The sequence below is a fragment of the Chelonia mydas genome, chromosome 10 (assembly GCF_015237465.2).
Source record: "Chelonia mydas isolate rCheMyd1 chromosome 10, rCheMyd1.pri.v2, whole genome shotgun sequence".
Lineage (NCBI taxonomy): Eukaryota > Metazoa > Chordata > Testudines > Cheloniidae > Chelonia > Chelonia mydas.
This window is the reverse complement of record NC_051250.2, coordinates 15,699,520-15,721,491: the sequence shown is the minus strand read 5'-3', so window position 1 is coordinate 15,721,491 and position 21,972 is coordinate 15,699,520. Positions and strand designations below refer to the sequence as shown.

The 21,972-nt window shown below is 38.2% G+C and overlaps 2 protein-coding genes across 19 annotated transcripts in view; both read left to right on the top strand.

Moving 5' to 3' along the window:
• PMS2 (PMS1 homolog 2, mismatch repair system component) lies at window positions 1-17,659 on the top strand. Of its 2 annotated transcripts, XM_027823063.3 has the most exons (15): window positions 1-156; window positions 1,492-1,631; window positions 2,678-2,764; window positions 3,654-3,756; window positions 5,673-5,856; window positions 6,598-6,765; window positions 8,449-8,546; window positions 9,361-9,460; window positions 10,279-10,363; window positions 10,868-11,020; window positions 11,767-12,685; window positions 13,308-13,475; window positions 15,360-15,460; window positions 16,472-16,641; window positions 17,011-17,659. In XM_027823063.3, the coding sequence occupies exons 1-15, from the start codon at window positions 2-4 to the stop codon at window positions 17,149-17,151; spliced, it is 2,772 nt and encodes a 923-aa protein (XP_027678864.3). In that variant the 5' UTR covers window position 1; the 3' UTR covers window positions 17,152-17,659. The 2 variants fall into 2 exon arrangements, with proteins under 2 accessions (XP_027678864.3, XP_043379870.1); XM_043523935.1 differs by lacking the exons at window positions 16,472-16,641; window positions 17,011-17,659 and having other exon boundaries at window positions 11-156; window positions 13,308-13,459; window positions 15,360-15,424.
• A 1,373-nt stretch (window positions 17,660-19,032) lies between these two features.
• Window positions 19,033-21,972, top strand: part of LOC102930497 (radial spoke head 10 homolog B) — a 36,967-nt gene continuing 34,027 nt past the window's right edge. For 8 of the 17 annotated variants that reach the window (XM_037909883.2, XM_037909878.2, XM_043524051.1 and 5 more), the window contains exons 1-3: window positions 19,050-19,498; window positions 20,459-20,822; window positions 21,673-21,748. In XM_037909883.2, the coding sequence (XP_037765811.1) occupies window positions 20,566-20,822; window positions 21,673-21,748 (333 nt within the window). In that variant the 5' untranslated portion in view covers window positions 19,050-19,498; window positions 20,459-20,565. Of the gene's footprint in view, window positions 19,499-20,458; window positions 20,823-21,672; window positions 21,749-21,972 lie in introns of those variants that run through there. The other 9 variants (XM_043524049.1, XM_037909886.2, XM_037909882.2 and 6 more) reach the window with 5 other exon arrangements.

Sequence of the window (21,972 nt, the reverse complement as noted above, 5' to 3'; positions counted from 1 at the left end):
AATGATCGCGCGGGGGTGGAGCCTACAGGAGCTGTGCTGCTGTGGGCTCTGGCCCAGGCGGCTTAACGTTGGCGCGCTGCTGGCCTGTGTCCCAGGAGTCCTGCCTGGCCGCCTGCGTGCCGGGAGCAGAGACTCTATGGAGGCCCCGGCACCCTGGTGAGGCCCGTTCCCCGCGGTGGGGGGAGGTGCTCGTGACTAGGAGGCGTCTGAGGCCTCCTCTCCCTGCACCCGGAGGTGGCTTCATCTTCCCCTCGGGGGAGGCGCGCGCGGGGCCCTCCTCCGGCGGCGCGCGGCCGTGCCGTGCTCCCACTATGCCCTTCTGGCACCCTAAAGCTGCATCAGCCAGTCAGACGAACACACTAAGGGGGGAGATGAGAGAGGGCTATAAAATCATGACTGGTGTGGAGACAGTAAATAAGAAAATGTTATTTACGCCTTCTCAGAACACACGAACTAGAGGGTACCCAATGAAATGAATAGGCAGCAGGTTTAAAACAAACAAAAGGAAGTATTTCTTCACCTCAGGCACAGTCAACCTGTGGAACTCCTTGCCAGAGGATGTTGTGAAGGACAAGACTATAGCAGGGTTCAAAAAAGAAAGGTCTATCAATAGCTACTAGCTAGGATGGGCATGGATGGTGTCTAGCCTCTATTTGCCAGAAGCTGGGCATGAGTGACAGGGGATGGATCACTTGATGATTACCTGTTCTGTTCATTCCCTCTGGAGCACCTGGCATTGGCCGCTGTCGGAAGACGGGATACTGGGCTAGATAGACCTTTGTTCTGACCCAGTGTGGTCGTTCTTATGTAGATGCTCAGTATGTCTACAGAATTCCTTTTTCTGTCAGTGTAGTTAATCCATCTCCATTAGTGGCAGTAGATAGATCAGTATAAGATTTTTTCCATTGACACAGGTGTTTCTAGTTTGGGGTTGGGTTGACCTAACTATGGTGATCATGCGGTGAAATTTTTCACAGCCCTGAGTCAATCTAATTATTTAGCGCTGGTCTACAGTAGAAACTTATATCAGTATAGCTACATCTCTCAGGGTGTGAAAAATCCACACCCCTAAGAGACATAGCTATACTGACCTAACCCCCCAGCGTAGACAGTGCTAGGTTGACAGAAGAATTCTTCTGTTGATCTAGCTACCAACTCTAAGGGAGGCAGATTACCTCTATGGATGGGAGAAGCCTTCCTGTTGGTGTAGGTAGTGTTGCTGAAGCTGTGCTGCTGTAAATGTTTTAAATATAGATATACCCTTAGTCTGTGGTAGGCTAGTGCAGGGTCTGTTCACAGCCTAGCTTGCTGCAAACTAAATGTTTGCGCAGACAAGCCCTAACACTCATGAGACTGCACTGTAGTTGGCAGCCTCTACTTACTTGGTTCTTAACTGTGTGTTTTTAGTTGCCATAATTGTGGTGAGGGAAGTAGTACTGAATGATAGCAACCTTTTTCACATCTAATTCTTAATCGCTTTTTTTCTTTTAGTGCACAGCCTGCTAAAGCCATCAAGCCTATAGATCATAAATCAGTTCACCAGATCTGTTCAGGACAGGTTGTACTGAATCTAGGCACTGCGGTGAAGGAATTGGTGGAAAACAGTGTAGATGCTGGAGCTACTAATATTGGTAAACTTGTTATTTTAATTTCATGTGAGACTATCACTTGGTACTCATATACTGCTTTGTAACTTCTGAGTGCTCTGCACCTGCAAACAGTTCAGGACAAATGCTTTGCATTTGACCAGGTATGTTTATAGCCATTTTACAGGTGGGAAAACTAAGGCATAGAGCACTTGGGGGTCCCAGTTCTACAGTTGGATCTGTGGAGGCTGCACTACTTTATTTCCATGGCTGGGTCCAAAGTGGAGTTACCCAATGTTATATAAAATTAATGGGATTACTATTGTGTAAAGTTAAGCATAGGCATAAAAGTTTGCGGGATCAGGCCTGTTTTGGAAGCTTGCTGCAGCATGTCCTACACTGCTAGAAAACCAAATGTAATCGGAATCTGACATGGAGTCCAGCCTAGTTACCACCATTTGATGGCTGTTCAGTGGACTATCAGAAATTAGTTTGGTTTAAGTCTAGTTCCCAATGGACAAGTTTCCGCATCACAAAAATTACAGCCGTAATTAACGTTAACTGATACTCTCATCAGAGATACAAGGTTGGTGAGGTAATATCTTTTATGGACTAACTTCTGCTGGTGAAAAAGACAAGCTACACAGAGCTCTTCTTCAAGTCTCTGCAAGGAGGCCAGGGATCTGGATGGAGATGGAGACTCAACTATTAGTTTATCATGTGTGAAGTGCTTCCTCCATGTTAGAGTTCAGACATATTAACAAAGCAGCATGAGGAAGCTTGTGTTGCTGCTTATTCTTAACCTCTTCCAAGAAATAGAGGATTTTAGGGTCCAGGCTGGCAACTTTTATGAGCAGAAGACTCTAATACGTGCATGAAAATTTTAAAAAATTGAGCTAATCTAGCAGAAAGCACAGGTTGATTTGGAATTGAATAACTTAACTCTTGAAAGCTGTGAATCTTGTTTAATTTGATTCAGAAAACAAATGGCTGTTGAAGAGTTTACAATGCATTATTGACTTTGTGATGCTATACATTCTAAATATTGCTCATGAACACTGAATGAAAACAATCTTTTTTACAATTTTTAGACCTAAAGCTTAAAGATTATGGAACAGATCTTATAGAAGTTTCAGATAATGGTTGTGGAGTAGAGGAAGAAAACTTTGAGGGCTTAAGTAAGTTAAATTCTTCACAATTTATGTTTGTTCTAAATGTTTGACAATATTTATATTATGTATAAACTATGATTTATCTGTCAAACTGATAACTGCAGTGAGAAAACCACTTCTTTCTTATAAAATTCAAGTTTAATCTCTTTAAGATGTTACTTAACCTTTCTAGAATGACACATGTTCCTGCAAGAGTTGTGGTAAAACTAGTTTTATTATCCATCCTGGTGTCATTATGATTATGGTATGTAACATGTGAAGACCGGAACCTAATTATGCCTTAGAGTGGGGTGAACAGTGTGTGTGGAGGGGGGTGGGGGAAATTGTTGCATATGCTTATTCAGAGTCTCAAGGAAATTTTGATTCAGCTGTGTTCATTACTCTTTCATGTTCACTTTCTTTAAAAGTTCAAGCAGTCACATTTTACAAGTATAACTATTAATGAAAAATGAATTTGAAGCTTGAATATTTGCTGAAAGCGAGCTTGAAATTGTATATTTGACGGTAAAATTTTCAATTTGTAGATTAAGTCATCCAAACAGGAAGCAGAAACAATACCATGTGACTTATGTAACTAACCAACACTTCAAAAATGGCAAATATTCTCAACAAACTGTTTGCAAAGAATCTGCAGACTAAAATTTATTTACTGAAGGCATAAATAATTTGGAATTACATTGGAGAATTTTGCAGATTATTTGCAAGCAGAAAACGGGGGCAAAAATAGTGAATAGTTGGTTAATTATCTACTTGACTCTACTATAGTTACATAAAATATAGTATAAGCATCAAAGTTTTTTGTTTCTCTGGGAAGATACAAAATATACCTTCATACATCAATGTCATTTTGGAAAGATATGATACAATTACACATATTTTAAATACATTTTTCCAGCTCTGAAATATTATACTTCCAAGATACAAGATTTCTCTGATCTAATGCATGTTGGAACATTTGGATTTCGAGGTGAAGCTCTGAGTTCACTGTGTGCGTTAAGGTAATAATATTGTCCTTCATTAGTTATTAATGAAACAAGACTTTGGAAACTTGTAATTGGGTTATTTCTCAACTAAACAAGAACCCAATTATTTGTTTTTCTCCTTTATTATCTTATTTTTTAACTGGGTAAATTTGTTGGAATTAAGATCTCTCTGCAATACAAAAATAACAGTTTAATTAATGTATTAATTAAATTATTAATTTATTAAATTGTTAAATTATTACTTACAATATTTAATTTATTAATGATCCAGACCCAGCAAATCTGGCTGGATTAAATTGTGTTATAACTTGGTTAAAAACAAGTTTACCTTGATATAGTAATCTGCCTAGTTTAAAGAATATTTTTGTAACGCGGTTACAATGCACGTGGATGAGACCAAACTCTGCTGGGTCTCATGTTATTCAGTTGAGCTGCAACCAAATTAACAATTGTTAAAATTATTTTGTTTTGTATAGATATTCTATGGAATATATGTTCAGGGACAATCCATTTAAGCAGTGATTTTTCTTCTTACCACAAATAACTATAACTTTAAATGGAAAATCCAATAAGTAGTACAATGTTAGAACAGCAGTAGCTATGGTTAGGTGGAAGGTTGTCAATTTTTAAAGCATCCCTATCTAGTAAAGTGCTGAAGGACGTGTGGATGTGCATTCCTGAATCCAGGCCTACATTAAGAAAAAAAAAGACTGTTCATACTCTAGTTGCAAAAAACCCCAAGATGTCCTTTGGCTCTTTTAATGTGCAGTATCCTTCATTGTAAATACAGTGATTTATCATGTAAACATAACAAATTAGTGGAGGCTTCTGCAATTATTGAAGACTGAGTATCTTGACTCCTGCAGTTATAACAGTTAGATATTTATTGTGATCTCCCAGCATCCAGAGACACTTTAATTGTGAATAACCTCCTATTAACTTAGAAGTGGTCAACTTTCGCAATTTACAGGAATCTATTGAAATATGTAGGACTCAGCAAAGCATTCTGTATAAACCTACATGGCTGAATAAATTGATCCAAATATCAGTGATTGATGAAATAATGTTTTGAAATTGACATAGATTTATCCCAAACTGCAAAGAGTGCCTGAATCCATTCAGCATCCACAATCCTTTTTAGCTGTAAGTTCTGTATAAAGGAAACAAATTGTTCAGATAACACATAACTGATGCCCTGATTCTCCAAAGACATATGCACTTCCTTAACATGAAGCATCTGATTAGTCTTATTAAACTCACAGTTTTAAAGTTAAGCACATACATAAGGTTTTGCAAGGGCTATGTTTTGCAATGCATTTTGATCCTAAGGTGCTGTGCAAAGGCAAAGTATTATTCTTCAAACATTTGCTTTTTTGTAGTTTGTAATTCTTTAAAACTTTGTTTTATAATTTCTCTTGAATTAGCTGCGTATTGGAAATAACTGCAGTGTTCCCATACAGTCTTGTGCATCACAAATATTACAGTGTTTTGTGATTGCATTAGAAAAGTAGTATCCAAGTAGCATGAAATCAAAATCAAAAGCCCAACATCATGGTCTATCTATAAGATGTATGTAAGGGATAAAAACTTAGATTTTTGCATTGTAACTAGGAAAATTAGGAAGGTCTGCACAGTGTTGTTTGTGTTTTTATGAATACTCTTGGTTAAAAATCTTGAAGGGGAAGTGAAATTTGCTTCTTAGAGAACTTATTTGTGGTACGAAGTTTCAATCCAGAACAAATATTTATCTATTAAAAATTGTTACAAAAGGGAGTTAATAATGTAAACTCTGATTTAACCTTAATTAAAGTTGTGTGAATGGTGCTGGCATAATGTGAATAGAAATACCTGAAGTTTTCGGTACTATAGACGGGATAAAGAAAAGCTACTGTTTAATTAATAATCCTATTGCCTCTTTTTCCCTCTTCCAGTGATGTTACCATTTTTACTTGTCACAAATCTGCAAAGGTTGGAACTCGTCTGGTATTTGATCACAATGGAAAAATTACTCAGAAAACTCCTTACCCACGACAACAGGGAACAACTGTTAGCGTGCAGCAATTGTTTTATACCCTGCCAGTGCGGCACAAGGAATTTCAACGAAATATTAAAAAGGTGTAGTGAACTGGAAATTCTGCTTTTAAAAAATGTGATAACCTGCAAATCTAAACCTTGTAAAAAATAAATACATATAATTTAAATCATTCTTTCCTTTATATCTTGGTATACCTTAGTGCTAGAGAGAGTTGATTAGCTCAGACATTTTATTCTAGAACTTTATCTCTTTCAACATAAGTAATAAGATGTGGTCTAAGATTCTTCTCTTTTCAATCTAACTTCTCATTAGTGGTACTAACATTTACTTTAAGCGTTGGTTTGATGCATCTAAATCTTGCATACTTTTTCATCTATTGACTCTATATTTACATTATAAAATTATACAGATCTTTGTGAAATAATAAAATGGACTCTCCCTTTTGCCTTCCTTACGTATTTTACACAGATTTTATGTAGAACTACATTAACAAAACTTTCAAATTTGAGAAAGAAAGCAAGATAGGAATGAGCATTGCATAATTAAAATTTGAAAATGTAGTGTTTTAAATTACCTACTTAATATATATCTTGTAAATATGGTTTAATCTTCCTCTTATTTTTCGCATGTAAAAATCAAACTGTTTGCAGGGTTTCTGGAAGTTGTAGCTGAATCTCAGAATAAAGCTATACAACCCGGTTTGGAAATGAGGAAAAAAATGTGATGTACGCAAAGATAGACATTTTAAAATGTCTAAATAGGATACTCTATTAATGTGTTTTCTGTTTCATAAAAATATTCAATTTTTGTTTCTTTAATAGGAATATGCAAAAATGGTCCAAATATTACAAGCATACTGTATCATTTCAACGGGAGTTCGAATTAACTGCACCAATCAGGTTGGCCAAGGGAAAAAACACTCAGTGGTGTGTACCACTGGAAGCTGTAGTCTAAAGGAAAACATTGGAGCAATATTTGGGCAAAAACAGGTAATACTGTAGGAAAGGGAGAAAAAGCAGCTGCAAGAATATGTTAAAATCTAATTAAATACAGTATGAGTAAAGATGCTGTATAAACCATTATGCAGGAAGCTGTCTTAAGGTATAGGAGGAAGGGTGTAATAATCATTGTGCTCTAGCACACCCTATAGGTTGAATAAGAGAGTGCAGTTTCCACAGACTGCTTTTTTTGTTTGTTGTCACTGTTTTATCTTCTTTGCAGAAAGAGAGATACAGAATGGTGGGATGAGCGTAAATCTTAATACCTCTGTTGAGACTGGTAAAATTAGTATTCTAATAAGTGCTTGAGAGAGATTAAGCTTGGTTATCTGTTAATTTTTGTGACATATGGACCACAGGTATCCTCTCCAATCCTCAAAAGCATAATTATAAAAATGTTAGCATGGTGTGCTGTGGAAGACTCGCTTTGCAGGGTGGAAAGTAGAAAGATGTCTGAGTTTTGCAGCCTTTCGCTATGAAATTTAGAAGCTTATTCTTTAAAGTTGTGGGCTATCTTCCAAACTGGAATAGCAGTCAGCAGATGTAGACATTTGCAGCTTGATGCTTAATAAATGTTTGCTATAAATAAAACAGTTATCAGTTTTCAGTCTTGTGGAAAGAAGTAGAAAAAGGAAGACAAAAGCAGTAAATGCACTCTTGCCCCCAGCCCTATGTCATAGCTATCAAGCATTTTTACTCCATTGGCTGGTGGGGTTGCTAATGAGTGATATTGTACTAAGTATCTCCTCCTATTCTGGGGCCCATTTGTGCTATTCCATGCAATGCTGCTAACTCCTGTTCCTCCTGAGAGTGAGTGTCCAGACCAAAATGTAATTGGATGTCCTCCATGGGTCAGCCAACTAAAATGTTAAGTTACATGTATCTATTTATATACTACTGCATCTTTAAGACCAAAGTGCTGAATCAAAAACAGAAAAAAGTATGTGTGTCCTAACTGAGAAACTGCATTAAGATTTGTTTCAGAGTAACAGCCGTGTTAGTCTGCGTTCACAAAAAGAAAAGGAGTACTTGTGGCACCTTAGAGACTAACCCATTTATTACATTAAGATTTTTTTTTATTGAAGAAAATTATATCTGTGTTTCAGGTACCTTGTGTTTCAAATGGGATGTCTTATCAATTGTATTATCATTCATTCAGAACATACAAATTTATCTGATGACGTTGTCTTCTGATATGGCATGAATCTTGATTGGCTCATTTATGGCTCGGAAGTTTGAAGCTGAATAAATAATACTATTTTTTCCGTCTTAAATAGGTTTAGTGAGTGAGTGTTGGCATGAAACGGGGACCAGAACACTTAACATTGGAGTTGTGTGTCAAATACAGGTTAAGAGGAAGAGTTTGTTAGGGATTTATACTTTTGCATGTGCTCTTTAACAGTGTAACTATAACCTGTTGTGTGCTTGAGGGTACTTCCTTCGTTCAATCTGGCCAGTCAACTTTTAAAAAATATAATTACCATGTGCCAAGTTGGTTGTGATCCTGACAATAAAACAAGGAACTGAAAAGAAGGCCATAGTTATAATTGTTCTGACTGAAGTTAAACTTTAACAAAGGCAAAAATGAATGAAAAACCCACTGACTTTAAATCACTAAAATGATCTTTGATATTCTTGCACCAAGGAATAGCTATGAATTTAAATTTCTTTCAGTTGCAAAGCCTCATTCCCTTTGTTCAACTACCTCCTAGTGAAGCTGTTTGTGAAGAATATGGCCTCAACTCCACTGATATGCCACAGAATCTTTATACGTAAGTAGGAAGCCACTGCTGTCAGAAATGCATTTTGAGATGGTAATTGATTTAAAGGAAATCCAAGGTTTCAGGTGGTTTGCAGTGACTAGAAAACTTAGAAAAGCACAGTTGATACCTATCACATTACAACTGTGGAAATAAATAATCTAGCTTGTTTTACGTAGTTTGTTTCCATGTTACAACTCAGGATTAAGATGTAACCAGTTAAATGTGTGTGGAGAGGGAGGGATGGGGCTAATATTTCTTGGTTTACCCTAATTTTCTGCTGAATTAGTCACCACATGTAGTTTCTGAATAATTATACATTATGGGTCAAATTGTGCCTTCGGTTATACCTGTACATCATCTCTGAAGTCAGTACAATTGCCTGGGTGTAAGACAAGGTAGAATATGGTCCAACTTGAGTAAAGAAGTTCTTTTAAATTAAAAAGTGCAGTTTTTTAGAATTTATAATGGTTAATATACAAGAGATTTGTGAACAGCCATATAAATGCTTGGGTTTACCGTGTCCTCAAAATCAGTGTCACAGTTGACTCTCCTTAAGGCAGAAAAAGTATGAATGCAGCTTTTTCTGAAATCAGTGAATGCTACTCTTTCAGTTGGCTGGAGAGCTTGCTAGTGGTAAACTATTAGCCTTTGCTAAGCTGGGGTGAGGAGCAAAGCGACATGTAAGTATTTACTGAAAACATGTAATAGTTTTGGCTTTCAGTCTGGTCAGAAATGTTCCTCTATAGAACTAGCATTGACTCAAAAGTTTCTATTCTTCCTTTCTTCTATTGAGCCCTACCCTTACAATATTAATGTTAAACAGTATTACAGGCTTCGTTTCCCATTGTGATCATGGTGTTGGAAGGAGTACAACAGAGAGACAATTTTTCTTTGTCAATCAGCGACCATGTGACCAATCAAAGGTACAATTCTTAATAATATTGCTTATAGTTAGGCTTGGAAGGATTAGATTTTTATCAGTAGAAGCTGGTAACGTTGATTTCATCATACACAAACCAATACAAAAAACTCCGTAAAAAATAATCAGAATTTACAGATAGGCAAAATAAGAAAAATGTTGCTTGAGAACTTAGTGTCATTTAAAGATATTTACTTCATATATTTTGACAGTTTGTGTTTTAATGGTTATGAAGCTTTAAGTTTTTAAATCTCAGCCTCCACTCTCCCATAATTGTCTGATCCCCCCCATAACTTTCTGCAAATGTGAAAATTTAAGTAGCTCAAAATCTAAATAAATGCTTAAAACTCCTAATTTTGTATAACTGTGAAAATTTTAATCGATAAAAATTAAATACTTTAAAATAAACATCAATAATATTGTGTCAAAATTTATTTTAAAAAAGCAATTTCTGCCAACCCTGCTTATAGTTGCTTGATTTCCTTGTTTCTCTTTTCCAGTTTAGACCTAGTAATTGTTGTTACTACTTCTTTGTTTTGTATTGATCTAGTAAAGGAAAGACATAAATGTCTGGTGGTTGGTCAAGAGTCCCAGGAAATGACCAGATTAGAAACTTGTACATATAGGTCTTATCCTACAAATACTTACTCACTTTAGCTTCTTTGTCTACAGTGGGACTATTTGTGTGAGTAAAGGTCTAATAATGTGAATAAGAATTTGCGAGATCATGCTTGAAGTCTGTTTATTACTGCATTAGATAACATGTATCAGTAAAGAATAGAAGTAAGTAATGGTATCACTTGTTCTCTGTGTTCTGTGCAGATTTCCAAAGTTGTGAATGAAGTTTACCACATGTATAATAAGCACCAATATCCATTTATCGTTCTTAACATTTGTGTAGATTCTGGTGAGTTCTTCTAATCAATCTCCATTAACCTTTGTAAAATGCTAGAAATAATAAATATATAACATATGCAATTGCATAGCTTTAGAATCATTGGGGTTTTAGGTAGCTTTTGAACTACCTAGATGAGTACTTATTATTGTGTTGTGAAGATGTTTCTGATCTATCGGAACATGTTCTGTTATTGTTTGCACACTAACCAGAAGTAACTTTCTATGCCAGTCTAGACCAGGGTGAAAAAGGCAGTCTGCTGGGTAGTATTAAATATTGTGGAACTTAAAATGTCTTGCTATGCAGAAGCAGTATTTTTCACCACGGTTGCTGGATCTACTGGTAGTTTTGCAGTGTTGTATTTGCAGCCATATTATCCATATTACCAGTGGCTTTTGTTTTACTCTGTGAAATAAAGAGGGCAAAAATAAGGGAACTTCAGTCCAAGGATGGAAAGAACAAAAATATAGTATAATTTAATCTGAAATATAATTAATAGCTTTTCTTTATTTTTAGAGTGTGTTGACATCAATGTAACTCCTGACAAGAGGCAAATTTTACTGCAACAGGAGAAGGTTTTGTTAGCAATTTTAAAGACCTCTCTTGTGGGAATGTTTGGTAGCAATGTCAACAAACTTAACATCAATCAAAAACTGCTGGATATTACAGGTACATTAATGTCAACTCTGGAAGTCCCTGTGGGTGTGGCAGATGTTGGAGAGCTCAGAACGATGAAAAAGATGTATTTTTAAACTTAACTTTCTGATAGCAAATATGCCTACTAATGAAACTGACAAGCTTATTACCAGATTTCTAGTCCACAGTTTGTAGTCAGACTCCAGCAATGCAGAGTATGTTGTCAAGATTGATCTGCCCTTAGTTTAAAACAAACAAACAAACCCCACCACTATCACCATAAACATACACATCACACAAAAGCTTTTCAGGCTTCCTTTATACATAATAAAAAAGCAGCTTTGGGTGCAAGCCTAGTTTCTTTTTTATATTTTCCTTTGGTTGCCTTTAAGTAAATTTGGTGCTGGCCTAGTTGCATCTCGGGAGATGAAGTCCCTTAATTATCCACTGATCAGGTGTAGCACAAGCATTTGTGGTGCCAGATTCCTCACTGCCCTCCATTGGATATGAGATTTATTTAAAAAAAAAAAAAAAAAAAAAAAAAGCTACTGAACAGCCATCAAATGGTAACAGCTTTCAGCACTGCTAACCAGGGCTACGTTCAATCTGGTGACCCAGAGATTAAGGGTTTGTCTATAGTGGCTTGTTACCAATCTCTCCCTTTCCACATCCCTTCCCCCAAATGAGTCATTCAGTCCCCCAAATATTCGATGTTTGTTTTGTTTTTTTAAATTGCATTTAATGAAAATCTACAATTTACTGCATTCATATTTTATTAGGTAACTTCAAAAAGATAGTAGCAGAAGAAACAGAAAAGCCTCAGACAGGAATGCTGCTTGATTCTGCAGCCCAGAATCCAAAGAGAGAAGAGAAAAGAGCAATGACTATTGTCAAATTAAGAGAGTCATTCTCTCTCCATCAAATGACAGAGAGCAGCTTTCAGAGCCCTAACAATGTCGGAAATCAACACAACTCCCCGGGGAAGAGAAAACTTATGTCATTTCTTAACACTTCAAGTCCTGTAAAGAGTCAAAAGTCCATCTCCAGCAAGGAGTCTGAACATTGGAGGCAGATGGACTCAAATACATACTCAGTTACTAGCAGAGATTTGAGGAAGTTAGAAAATGACACAGATTCTGAATGTGGTAGCACCTCTGCAGAGTCAAATGTTAGCTTTAGTACTCCAGAAGTTGGTAGCTGCCTCAGCAATGAAAGTGCAGGCAGTTCACCTGAAGAAGAGTTCATTATTTCAAAAGAGGAGCTTCAAAGTGTATGTCTTGAAACTGTCGAACTTAGTGAGGAATCATTGGAATATGATGCCAAATTTTCAGGGGTTGAACATGAATTGACCCAAGTGGGTGAACAGAATGAACTGAGTGAGTTACCTCAGCAAGCCAATAGTTTTCCCCCAAATGTGAAGCGTTTTAAAAGTGAGCAAGCTAATTTAAAGGCAGCCAGCTGTCCAGAACTGAGGAGTGCTGAGAACAGTGCATCAGTGCCACACGTTGATGTACCAATTGAAATTAAAAAGAAAACTGTGCCACTTGAGTTCTCTATGAGCTCTTTAGCAGAAAGAGTAAAAAGGCTAATACAGCAGCAACAGAAAAAGGCAGAAACACAGAATTATAGAAGATTTAGAGCAAAGATTAGCCCTGGAGACAATAAAACAGCAGAGGATGAATTAAGAAAAGAAATCAGGTATTTTGCACCTTCTTGTTAAGGTATGTTAACCAAATGATAAACAAAGTTGATGAAAAATATAGGTTAACAGTATTTACAAGAGAGCTTTGATCTGTTTGTTAATTTTGGAGATGTAGGTTTATATATGAATGACAAACCTACATTACTGTGTCAGCACCTTTTTGGCAATTTGTTTCATCAGGTAACTCAAGCTTCTGCAAACATATAGGTCCATGTAGAATATGGTAATGTGCATAATAAACAGCTAGTGCCTCACATTTTATAAACTCCTCTTTAGTAATAATCTGGAGTATGTTAAGTGGTGTATCCAAAAAAACACCAAACTTACAATTATTGAGGTATTTCTCTGGTGGTATTCTGCTGAGTGGAGCCCATTATTCATGTTGCCTCTTCTAAAATACTGTAAAGTTTGGGGGTGGAGCAGCTTTGGAGGTGGACTGAGTCAGATGGGGACTGGACAGTGAGGGTCTGAGACACAGATATTCTTGACAGTAAATATTTTGGTTGTCAGTGGTGTAGAGAGGCCTATCCCTTCCTATTGAAAAGGAGGCAGATAGCTCTAAAATCTTTACATGTGAGTTATAGTTTATAATCTGTTTATTTGTTTTTCTTTATACAGTAAAGAGATGTTTGCAAAAATGGAAATCATAGGTCAGTTCAATTTAGGGTTTATAGTAGCCAAGCTGAACTCTGATCTCTTCATAATTGACCAACATGCTACTGATGAAAAATACAACTTTGAGATGTTACAACAGCACAACATTCTCCAAGGTCAGAAGCTGATAGCGTAAGTGTCTTTAGTGTGTTACTATTAACATTGGTTTGAAACAGCTGGAACCTAGTATAGTAAATGGATGTAGTGAAACTCCACTTCCAGTGAAGTAGATTGTAATGCTCTGGAACTTTCAGTGTGTCAAGTACAGTTTTAGTCACGTTGAACTTCTGTATGATGGGCATCCCTTCGGGGATGCCACCTGATGTCCTGGGGTTTCATGAGCTGCACCTGTTCCACCAGCCTGGATTCCCTCTCCCTGTTTTGCTGAATTAGGCTCTCCGGCCTCTTGCAGCACACACACCCAGGTACGGTCAAACCCAGCTGCAGACACAGACTGATGTCAGCGCTGTGTGAGAGGATTCACCCAGCACTCACGTCCTCACCCCTTTTGGGGAATAAACCCAAAATAATACTGTCTTGCACTGTATAAAAAGAGTGCAAGCTCATAAAAATTCACCTTCTCCCTCAATATGAAGAGAGATATGCACAGCTTCTTGCCCCCACCCCCAGTTAGACATTGCACAAACTGGGTTTAATAATAAACAAAACAAATTTATTAACTATAAAAGGCAGATTTTAAGTGATTATAAGGGATAGCAAACAGAACAAAGCAGATTACTGAGCAAATAAAACAAAACACGCATACTAAGCTTAAGATCTCAGAGACCGGTTTCAAGAAGTAATTTCTCACCGTAAATGTTGTTTTAGGTAAGTTGCAGAGTTCCAGTAGCTTAGAGTTCTAGTTATTTCTTCTTACAGACTGGACTCCTGTCTCAGTCTGGACTCACCCCTGCCTTTCCCTTCAGGTTAGTTCCTTTGTCCCTTCAGGTTCTTTCAGCAGTCCTTCTTGGGTAGGCAATGGAGGAGAGTCCAAATGAACCTCCTCCCCAGCCTTAAAAGGGATTTTCCTAAGGGGGGAAACCTTTGTTTGATCCCCATCCCCCTACAGATGAAAAGTACCAGCAGTGTCCAAGGTGGTATTTTGTATCAGGTGTTCTTATCACCTGACCTGGTAGTGTCTCAGGAAGGAGAGAGATTAGTATCTTCACAGTCTTATTGTTTCTTCCTAATGGCCCATCAAGGCTGTGACGGCCGGTTGTCTGGTGGATATCAAAATGTTGTAAATAATTTGAGAAAAGCCTTGAAGCTTAAGGGACAAGTTTAGCTGAAGATTAGTGCAGAATCTTAAGTAAATACGTCAAGAAAGAAACATTTGGTATGAACATTTTATAGAAAAGTCTCGCTGGAATCTGACAGAAGAGAAGTGTGCATGAGGAAAGGGGAGTTTTAGGCTTCAATACATTAAAGCACTTAAGCACATACTTAAAATTTAAGCATGTGTGTAAGTACTTTGCTGAATTGGAATTATAGGACCAGATTCAAAGTCCTCAGAGTCTGTCCATTGAACTCATTTGCCTTTGGTCAGGCCTTTAGAGAGGATAAGGCAAGCCAAATGCTGGTACTGTGTTTCTGCAGTTCTCAAAAATTTTAAATCTCCTGAAGTAGGCTTTATAGCAGTTGTCATGGCTTGGCAGTTGCAGAACCAAATTTCTGCTGAATTTCAGACTTGGTCACTCTCTATTAGAATTTTGGAATTTTATAAGCTTAATGCAATGTTTCACAGGAATTTTAATAATCATACTTATGTAGCACCTTACATATTCAAAATGTGTTATCAATATTAATTCCTACAACACCCTTTAAGATAGGCCAGGCTCACTCTTAGAAGTGCTGAACATAAACCTGGGTAAAACCCAGAGAAACTATGGGGACATGGTTAAGGACATAGTGCCTAAGTGTCAGAGCCAGGATTTAATTGTTTTTAATTCTGTTGTCATATTACACAACTTTGTAATTTGGTTTAAAATATATATTTATTTTTTTCCTCTCTCGTAGGCCACAAAATCTTAATTTAACTGCTGTAAATGAAACTATATTGATTGAAAACTTGGAGATATTTAGAAAAAATGGGTTTGATTTTGTCATTGATGAAGATGGTAAGTTTGGATCCAGAATCACTGGAACTAGAAAAGTTTACAGTTTTCTTCTTCTCGCTCAGTAAACAATATTAAGTTGATAGAACTTGTCAGTAGTATTGCAAAATAAGGTCTTAAATATTGACTTGCCATATTCAATGCATACTGTTTTTCTTTTATGATTCTTGAAAATATTTAGTGGAAAATTATAGAATGCATATTTGTTTAAGAAATTGGATTGATAAAGAATTATATAGACTCCTCCAGTAATTCTTCTTAGCATGTGGTAGTGACCTAACAGACCCAATTGCCACTCTAAGAGATATTGAGTTTATTCTTCTTGCATTGCATCAGTAAAACCCTTGTTTTATATGTAACAGGGTTACATATAGGCAAACAAATGATCTGATAGAGAAGGGAACTAACAGTTGGGATTATTGGGTTCTCTTTTTGGCCCTAGTACTAATTTGCTTTGTGGTTTTGGGCAAATCACTTAATAGCTAAGTGCTTAATTTTTTATCTGTAAAAATGGGGATAATACTTGTTTATCTCAGAGTCTCAGAACAAAAAGCACTATGTAGTGTAAAGTATTGTGTGCCGTAGAGGAAAATGTCTGTTATCCCTTGTGGCATTTTTCAAGAACATACAGGCCATGCCATTCACCATTACGCATTTTTAAATTTCAGAAATCTTCAAGGGTTGTTATTTTGTTTTTGCCTAAAATAGCCATGGTAATTAGATTTTGTTTGTAAAAGTTTGATGATTATTTTTAGTTACACAACTTCAAAAGAAACTTTAGACAGTCAGCTCTTTCAAGCTGTCCAGTTTTTAAAATGTTAGAATTTTTGTAAAATTAGAAAATCTCTCAAAAGACTGTTTGCTAATTAAATTTTAGTACTCACATAGGGATCATTATGGATTGACTTATGGAAGGAGCATGTTTAATTTTTTACTTATTTGTCAAACAATAAACAAAATGAAATGTTCACTTGCATTGATAAACTATCTTGCTTTTAAAAAAAAATCTTTCAGCTCCTGTAACTGAAAGGGTTAAGTTGATTTCCTTGCCAACAAGCAAAAATTGGACTTTTGGTCCACAGGACATAGAGGAGTTGATCTTCATGTTAAGTGATTGCCCAGGAGTCATGTGTAGGCCCTCTAGGGTCAGACAGATGTTTGCTTCTCGAGCTTGTAGAAAATCTGTAAGTGCTGCATTTGATGTATATTTACTAGTATACACTGTATATTTAATTGGACTGTATGTTGCTAGTGGATTTTGACACCTAACACCCTTGGTCCTGATCCTGCTCTTTTGTTCCAGTGTAAATCAAGAGTAACTTCACTGAAGTCTCTAATTAGACCAGTTCTAGTACAGCTAAGGGCAGAATTGGGCCCTTTGTATATGGTCTTAAATGAGATTTTGATTGTCCTCTAGGTCTCTTTATTTTAATGTCTTGCACAGTATCTTGTCTGCTGCTGTAATTGGAGAAGTACAGGTTTTGTGAGCAATTTGCCATAAGGGAGAAAGAGAAAATATCATTGTTAAACTTTGTTTGCATTTTTGTTCACAGGTGATGATTGGAACTGCACTTACTGTAAATGAGATGAAGAAACTGATCACCCACATGGGTGAGATTGAGCATCCTTGGAACTGTCCCCATGGAAGGCCAACTATGAGGCACATAGCCAATTTAGATATGATTTCTCAATAATAGCAGACCCTTGTGTGTATTTTATTCGTGTTTTTTACTCTTAATTCATTGGCAATGTTATTAATCCACTTCTTTTTGAATTACAGATTTTATCATAAAACTTTTTTATTTTGTCAAAGAAGTGACAGTTTTAGCCATCATTTTGCATATTTAAATATTACCATTTTGCATATTTAAATGTTACCTGAACAACACAGGTATCCTGTAATCTTTCTTTATTACTCCTATATAAAGACATACCAGAATTTACTTGTAAATACATTCCTTTTGTCATGGCTGGCCCTGCATATTACTTTTTTTTTTTTTTGGTAGCTGAGATTTAAAAAATAAACTCTTTTATATGGAAGTTCAAAACTTTAGGTGAACACTCTTTATAGAGACTGTGTATTATGGTATGACAAAGTAAAATTATATATCTTAGGCTATAGTGCCTCTTGTGTAACCGTTTCAGATAAATCACATTTGATGTATAGGTGAAAGTATTAAATCATATTTTCTCTTTTCACTATTAATTGCAATTCAGTGTCAAGGTTTTTCTGATGTTTAGTAGTGAGAAACGTTAAACACTGGTATTAAGGAGAGGATGTCTCAAGTTGCAGTGGGGGAGGGCTTGACAAAGCCTTGGCTGGGATGATTTGTTTGGGGATTGGTCCTGCTTTGAGCAGGGGGTTGGACTAGATGACCTCCTGAGGTCCCTTCCAACCCTGATATTCTATGATTCTATGATTCTATGGTATGAATTATGGTCCTCTGACATCTGCCTCTGCCTCTTAAGCAGCATCTTACTGAGCCTTACTCCATCAACATTCTTTCAAGAAAATATTCCTTTTCTGAGAATGAAAGCAAGCAACCATCTATCTGACCCCCCACCACCAATGGAAAGGAATAAGTAAGGACATTCTAAAATTTGGAGCTTCTTTCACTATAGAAACAAAGCAGTTGTTATATTGGTTACTTTGGAGCCAGGAGGCCAAATCCTGTGCTTATTGAAAGTCAATGACAAAACTCTGACTCTCCAATGAAGTGAGCTGTAGCTCATGAAAGCTTATGCTCAAATAAATTTTAGTCTCTAAGGTGCCACAAGTCCTCCTTTTCTTTTTGCGGATACAGACTAAAACAGCTGCTACTCTGAAACCAAGAAAATAGTGTTTCTGTTTACAGCAGTGTGCTAGTACGCAGATATCTGTTATATTTATAGAGGAGGATGTTTGCAACCTTGCTTATGTCCTTGCTAATGGATAGCATGTGGGAATGCAAGGGAGAAGAAGTGCATTCTCTTTGTAGCTATATTATTGAATTGTGTGAAGTTTATATACTATTGCACCTTATATACAAGTTTCCCTGCATATGATGTGGGCATGATGCGGTACCATGAATAAGTACTATGAGCTTATCAGGGTAAGCAGTGAACAGTTTAAAGGGGGGAGAATATAATCCATCCAAACTTCTTCCAAAAGGCAGGTTGGGGGCTAGAGCCAGCTTCCTTTACTGTAGAACTTCAGGCCTCCTGCCCTGTATTGCAGAAATAATCTAAAACCATCAGGGTGGTGCAAGCAAATCAAAAGGAAATGTGGGACCTCTAGAAGAAAAATACCTCCCCTGGCGCCTGTCTGGCACCAGCTGTGCTGCAGTCTCCGGGGTAGAAAAAAACGTGCCTCCGCAGCTGCCCTGGGCATTGCTGCCAGCTGGCAGCCCAGAGGCGGCGGGGCACCTAGGGAGGGGCTGTTCCGCAGCGGCAGGCTGGGGCGTGGCCATGCCAGCAGCAGGCCGGGGCCGCTGTCGTAGGCCCGCCCGCCGGAGGGGGTTGTACTGTCCCGGTACTTGCAGGAGGGGGAAGTGGGCGGCGGTCCCTTTAAGATGACGAGTGAATGGCGTTCTGCCCTGCGGGCGGTTACTATGGTTACAGGCGCCGGACGTAGGACGCTGTGGCAGCAGCCGGAGGGACGGGCGCCGAAACCACCTCCGCTTTGCCCAGAGGCGCCCCCGGGCGGTGGCCGGAACGCTGGGGACTGAGCAGGGGGGGCCCTGGCTTCCCGCTGGGTGGTGGGCGACCGAGCCAGCGTGGCGGGGAGCCCGGAGCGTCGTGCTGCCCGGCCAGCCGTCCTGGGGGCCGCTGCGTGCGGAGCGCGCCCGCCAGAGACCCGCGGGCGCAGCTGTTCCTAGGCACCCCGTCATAATTTTCCTTCCCGGTTTGTTGTGGGTGCGGGAGGACGGAGAATCCAGTGACGATACAGTCGCCTCAGGTGTCGTGGCTAAATTGCCATCTCCTTCCAGAGAAGTTTTCTAGCTTGGAGAAATTAGTCCCCGGAATCTCCACACCCCGCTAGCTGTAACAGAACCGCAGGAGGTTTGTAATTGTGTTCAGTCCACCACCATCGTTTTAACTAATATAATTTTACACTTGCTTTAACCAAATACCCATGGGGGTTTAATGAGTGGGTTTTTAATCCCCCCCTTCCTCCCGAATCATTCCTACCTAATAGAGTGTGTAATATTACCGCCTTACCGAATCAGGAATACTAAGCCATGAAGATTTAACCACAAAACAATGGAGTCATGATTCTAGACAACCACATTGTTCCGTGGTTTTCACATAATCCTTTGGGGTCACAAATATGTGGTGGCATTACCTTATTTCCGTAAACTGTCATGTTGTCTGTTACAGATATCAGGTGAATCTGTAACCCATTATTTTCCCAAAGAGTATTAGTGGAATCTAGTGCGTTCCTGCCACCCTCATTTCCCTAGAACAGTGGCTCTCACCCTTTCCACACTAATGTATCCCTTTCAAAACTCTGATTTGTCTTGTATATCCCAAGTTACACTTCACTTTAAAACTACTTGGTTACACAGTCAGATATAAAAATACAAAAGTGTCACAGCACACTGTTATTAAAAAATTGCTTACTTATTTTTACCATATAATTATAAAATAAATTAATTGGAATATGAATATTTACTTACATTTCAGTGTATAGTATATAGAGCAGTATAAACAAGTAATTGTATGAAATTTCAGTTTGTGCTGACTTCGCTAGTGCTTCTTATGTAGCCTGTTTCAAAGCTAGGCAAATATCTAGGTGAGTTGATGTACCCATGGAAGACCTATATGTACCCCTAGGGCACCCCTGGTTGAGAACCACTGCCCAAGAAGCTCATGAAATATCTAACACTTTTACTTGGAATACTTTTAGGAAATTGTTGCCATTACCATACAGCAATAAAACTTTTAAAATATTATTTGGGGGGCAATGAGGGAGGAGAAATCAGATTTTTATCATGTTTGCTTTTTATGTTTTCTTTTCAGTTAAATGAGTTCAGATTTTGAAAACTAAACCTCTGACGTAAAAAACAGGCAAAAGAAGCTAAAGCCTTTTGTTCAGAAAAACGTAGCTTTGAGGCAATTCAGTGGCAATGGCTAAAGATAAGAAGAAAGATGGCAAAAAAACAGAAAAGTTGGCACCTGCCCCTCCTTCCGCACCTGAGACTTCATTTGAAGGTATTTCTTCAGTTCAGCCGTCATATGTCCAGACATCATTGAATCAAGCGGAGGAAGCACAAGCAAGCCCTTTAGAATCCCAAGAAGAATCAAAAGAGGTGGAAGAACCTCTGATCCAAGAAGCAGCTCAGTATTATGAGGAGCCTATTCTCACTCAACTTATTGTAGAAAAGTATGTTAAAAACATGTCAGTTTAGTTAAAAACACATCCACTAGCTGAGGATTTACAATTTAAGTACCTGTGGTGTGCTTGGTATTATACAAAACATACTCATGGACATGGCTCCTGCCTTGTGGAGTTTACAGTCTAAAAGGCAGATAGACATCAGACACAAATGCACTTGCAAGACAAAGGGTAGTGGTAACTTAGGATGTGTGTGTATGCACAAAGTCGCCTGCTCCATTTAAGACCCACAGTGTGGTAGAACACCAGCAGACTGGCTGTGCAAGGGGTGTTGGCATAAGTTACTGAAAAGGGAGTGCCCATGGGGATTGGTCCACATGATTATAGTTCACGTGGCCTTAATACCCCATAATAGCAGTGCTCATCATGGATGGAGAGCTGTATTGCAGCTCTGTGCCCTGGCTCTAGAATCTTGCTTCCCCATCTCATTCACACTTCACTTGCATAAAGCCTGATTCCTCTTGCTTTATTTGGGTAAAATGAATTTCGCTGTAAGTGTACATGCAGTTTTCTATATAAAGTGAATACACTAGTGTAATTACATAATATTTGGTGCTGCTTAACATTTAGCGTGCGGTGCATAATGTGCATGGGGGTGTCCACTTCCTGCCAGTACTTTTGGTCATGAAAGCGGAGCAAGCCTGATGTTCCACCCAGTAGCAAGATACAGTATATGCTTTCACCCTACCTATTCCAGAATGGGAGCTAACAGGTGCTAACAATGTAATCTGGCTTTTGTCGGAAAATACTGGTAATAGTCATCATTTTTTAACTTTTGTTGTTTCTGGCTTACTTGTAGTGATTTGATTATTTCATCGTTAGTTTGTTTTCTTTGTAGCTATGAAGGAGAAAAAGTCCATGGATTATATGATGGAGAAGGTGTAGCGCATTTTCAGGGAGGAAATACATACAGAGTGAGTAGATCAGCATTCTGTTTATGGGTACATCTGTGGCAAGGCACTAAGGGTACGACTTCACAGCCTGTGGTAGCAAGGCTCCAAGCCTGGGTCAACAGACTTGGGCTTGCGGGGTTTGTGCTACAGCACTAAAAGTAGCTGCGTAGACGTTGCAGCTCAGGCCCTGAAGCCTCGGGAGGGGTGGGTTTCATGGGTTGCAGTGCCTGAGTTCCAGCCTGAGC

Coding starts and splice junctions, on each gene's coding strand:
- PMS2 (XM_027823063.3), top strand. CDS start 2: ATGATCGCGCGGGGGTGGAGCCTACAGGAGCTGTGCTGCTGTGGGCTC. Junction 2,765..3,653: donor AGAAAACTTTGAGGGCTTAA/GTAAGTTAAATT, acceptor ACATTTTTCCAG/CTCTGAAATATTATACTTCC. Junction 5,857..6,597: donor TTCAACGAAATATTAAAAAG/GTGTAGTGAACT, acceptor TTTCTTTAATAG/GAATATGCAAAAATGGTCCA.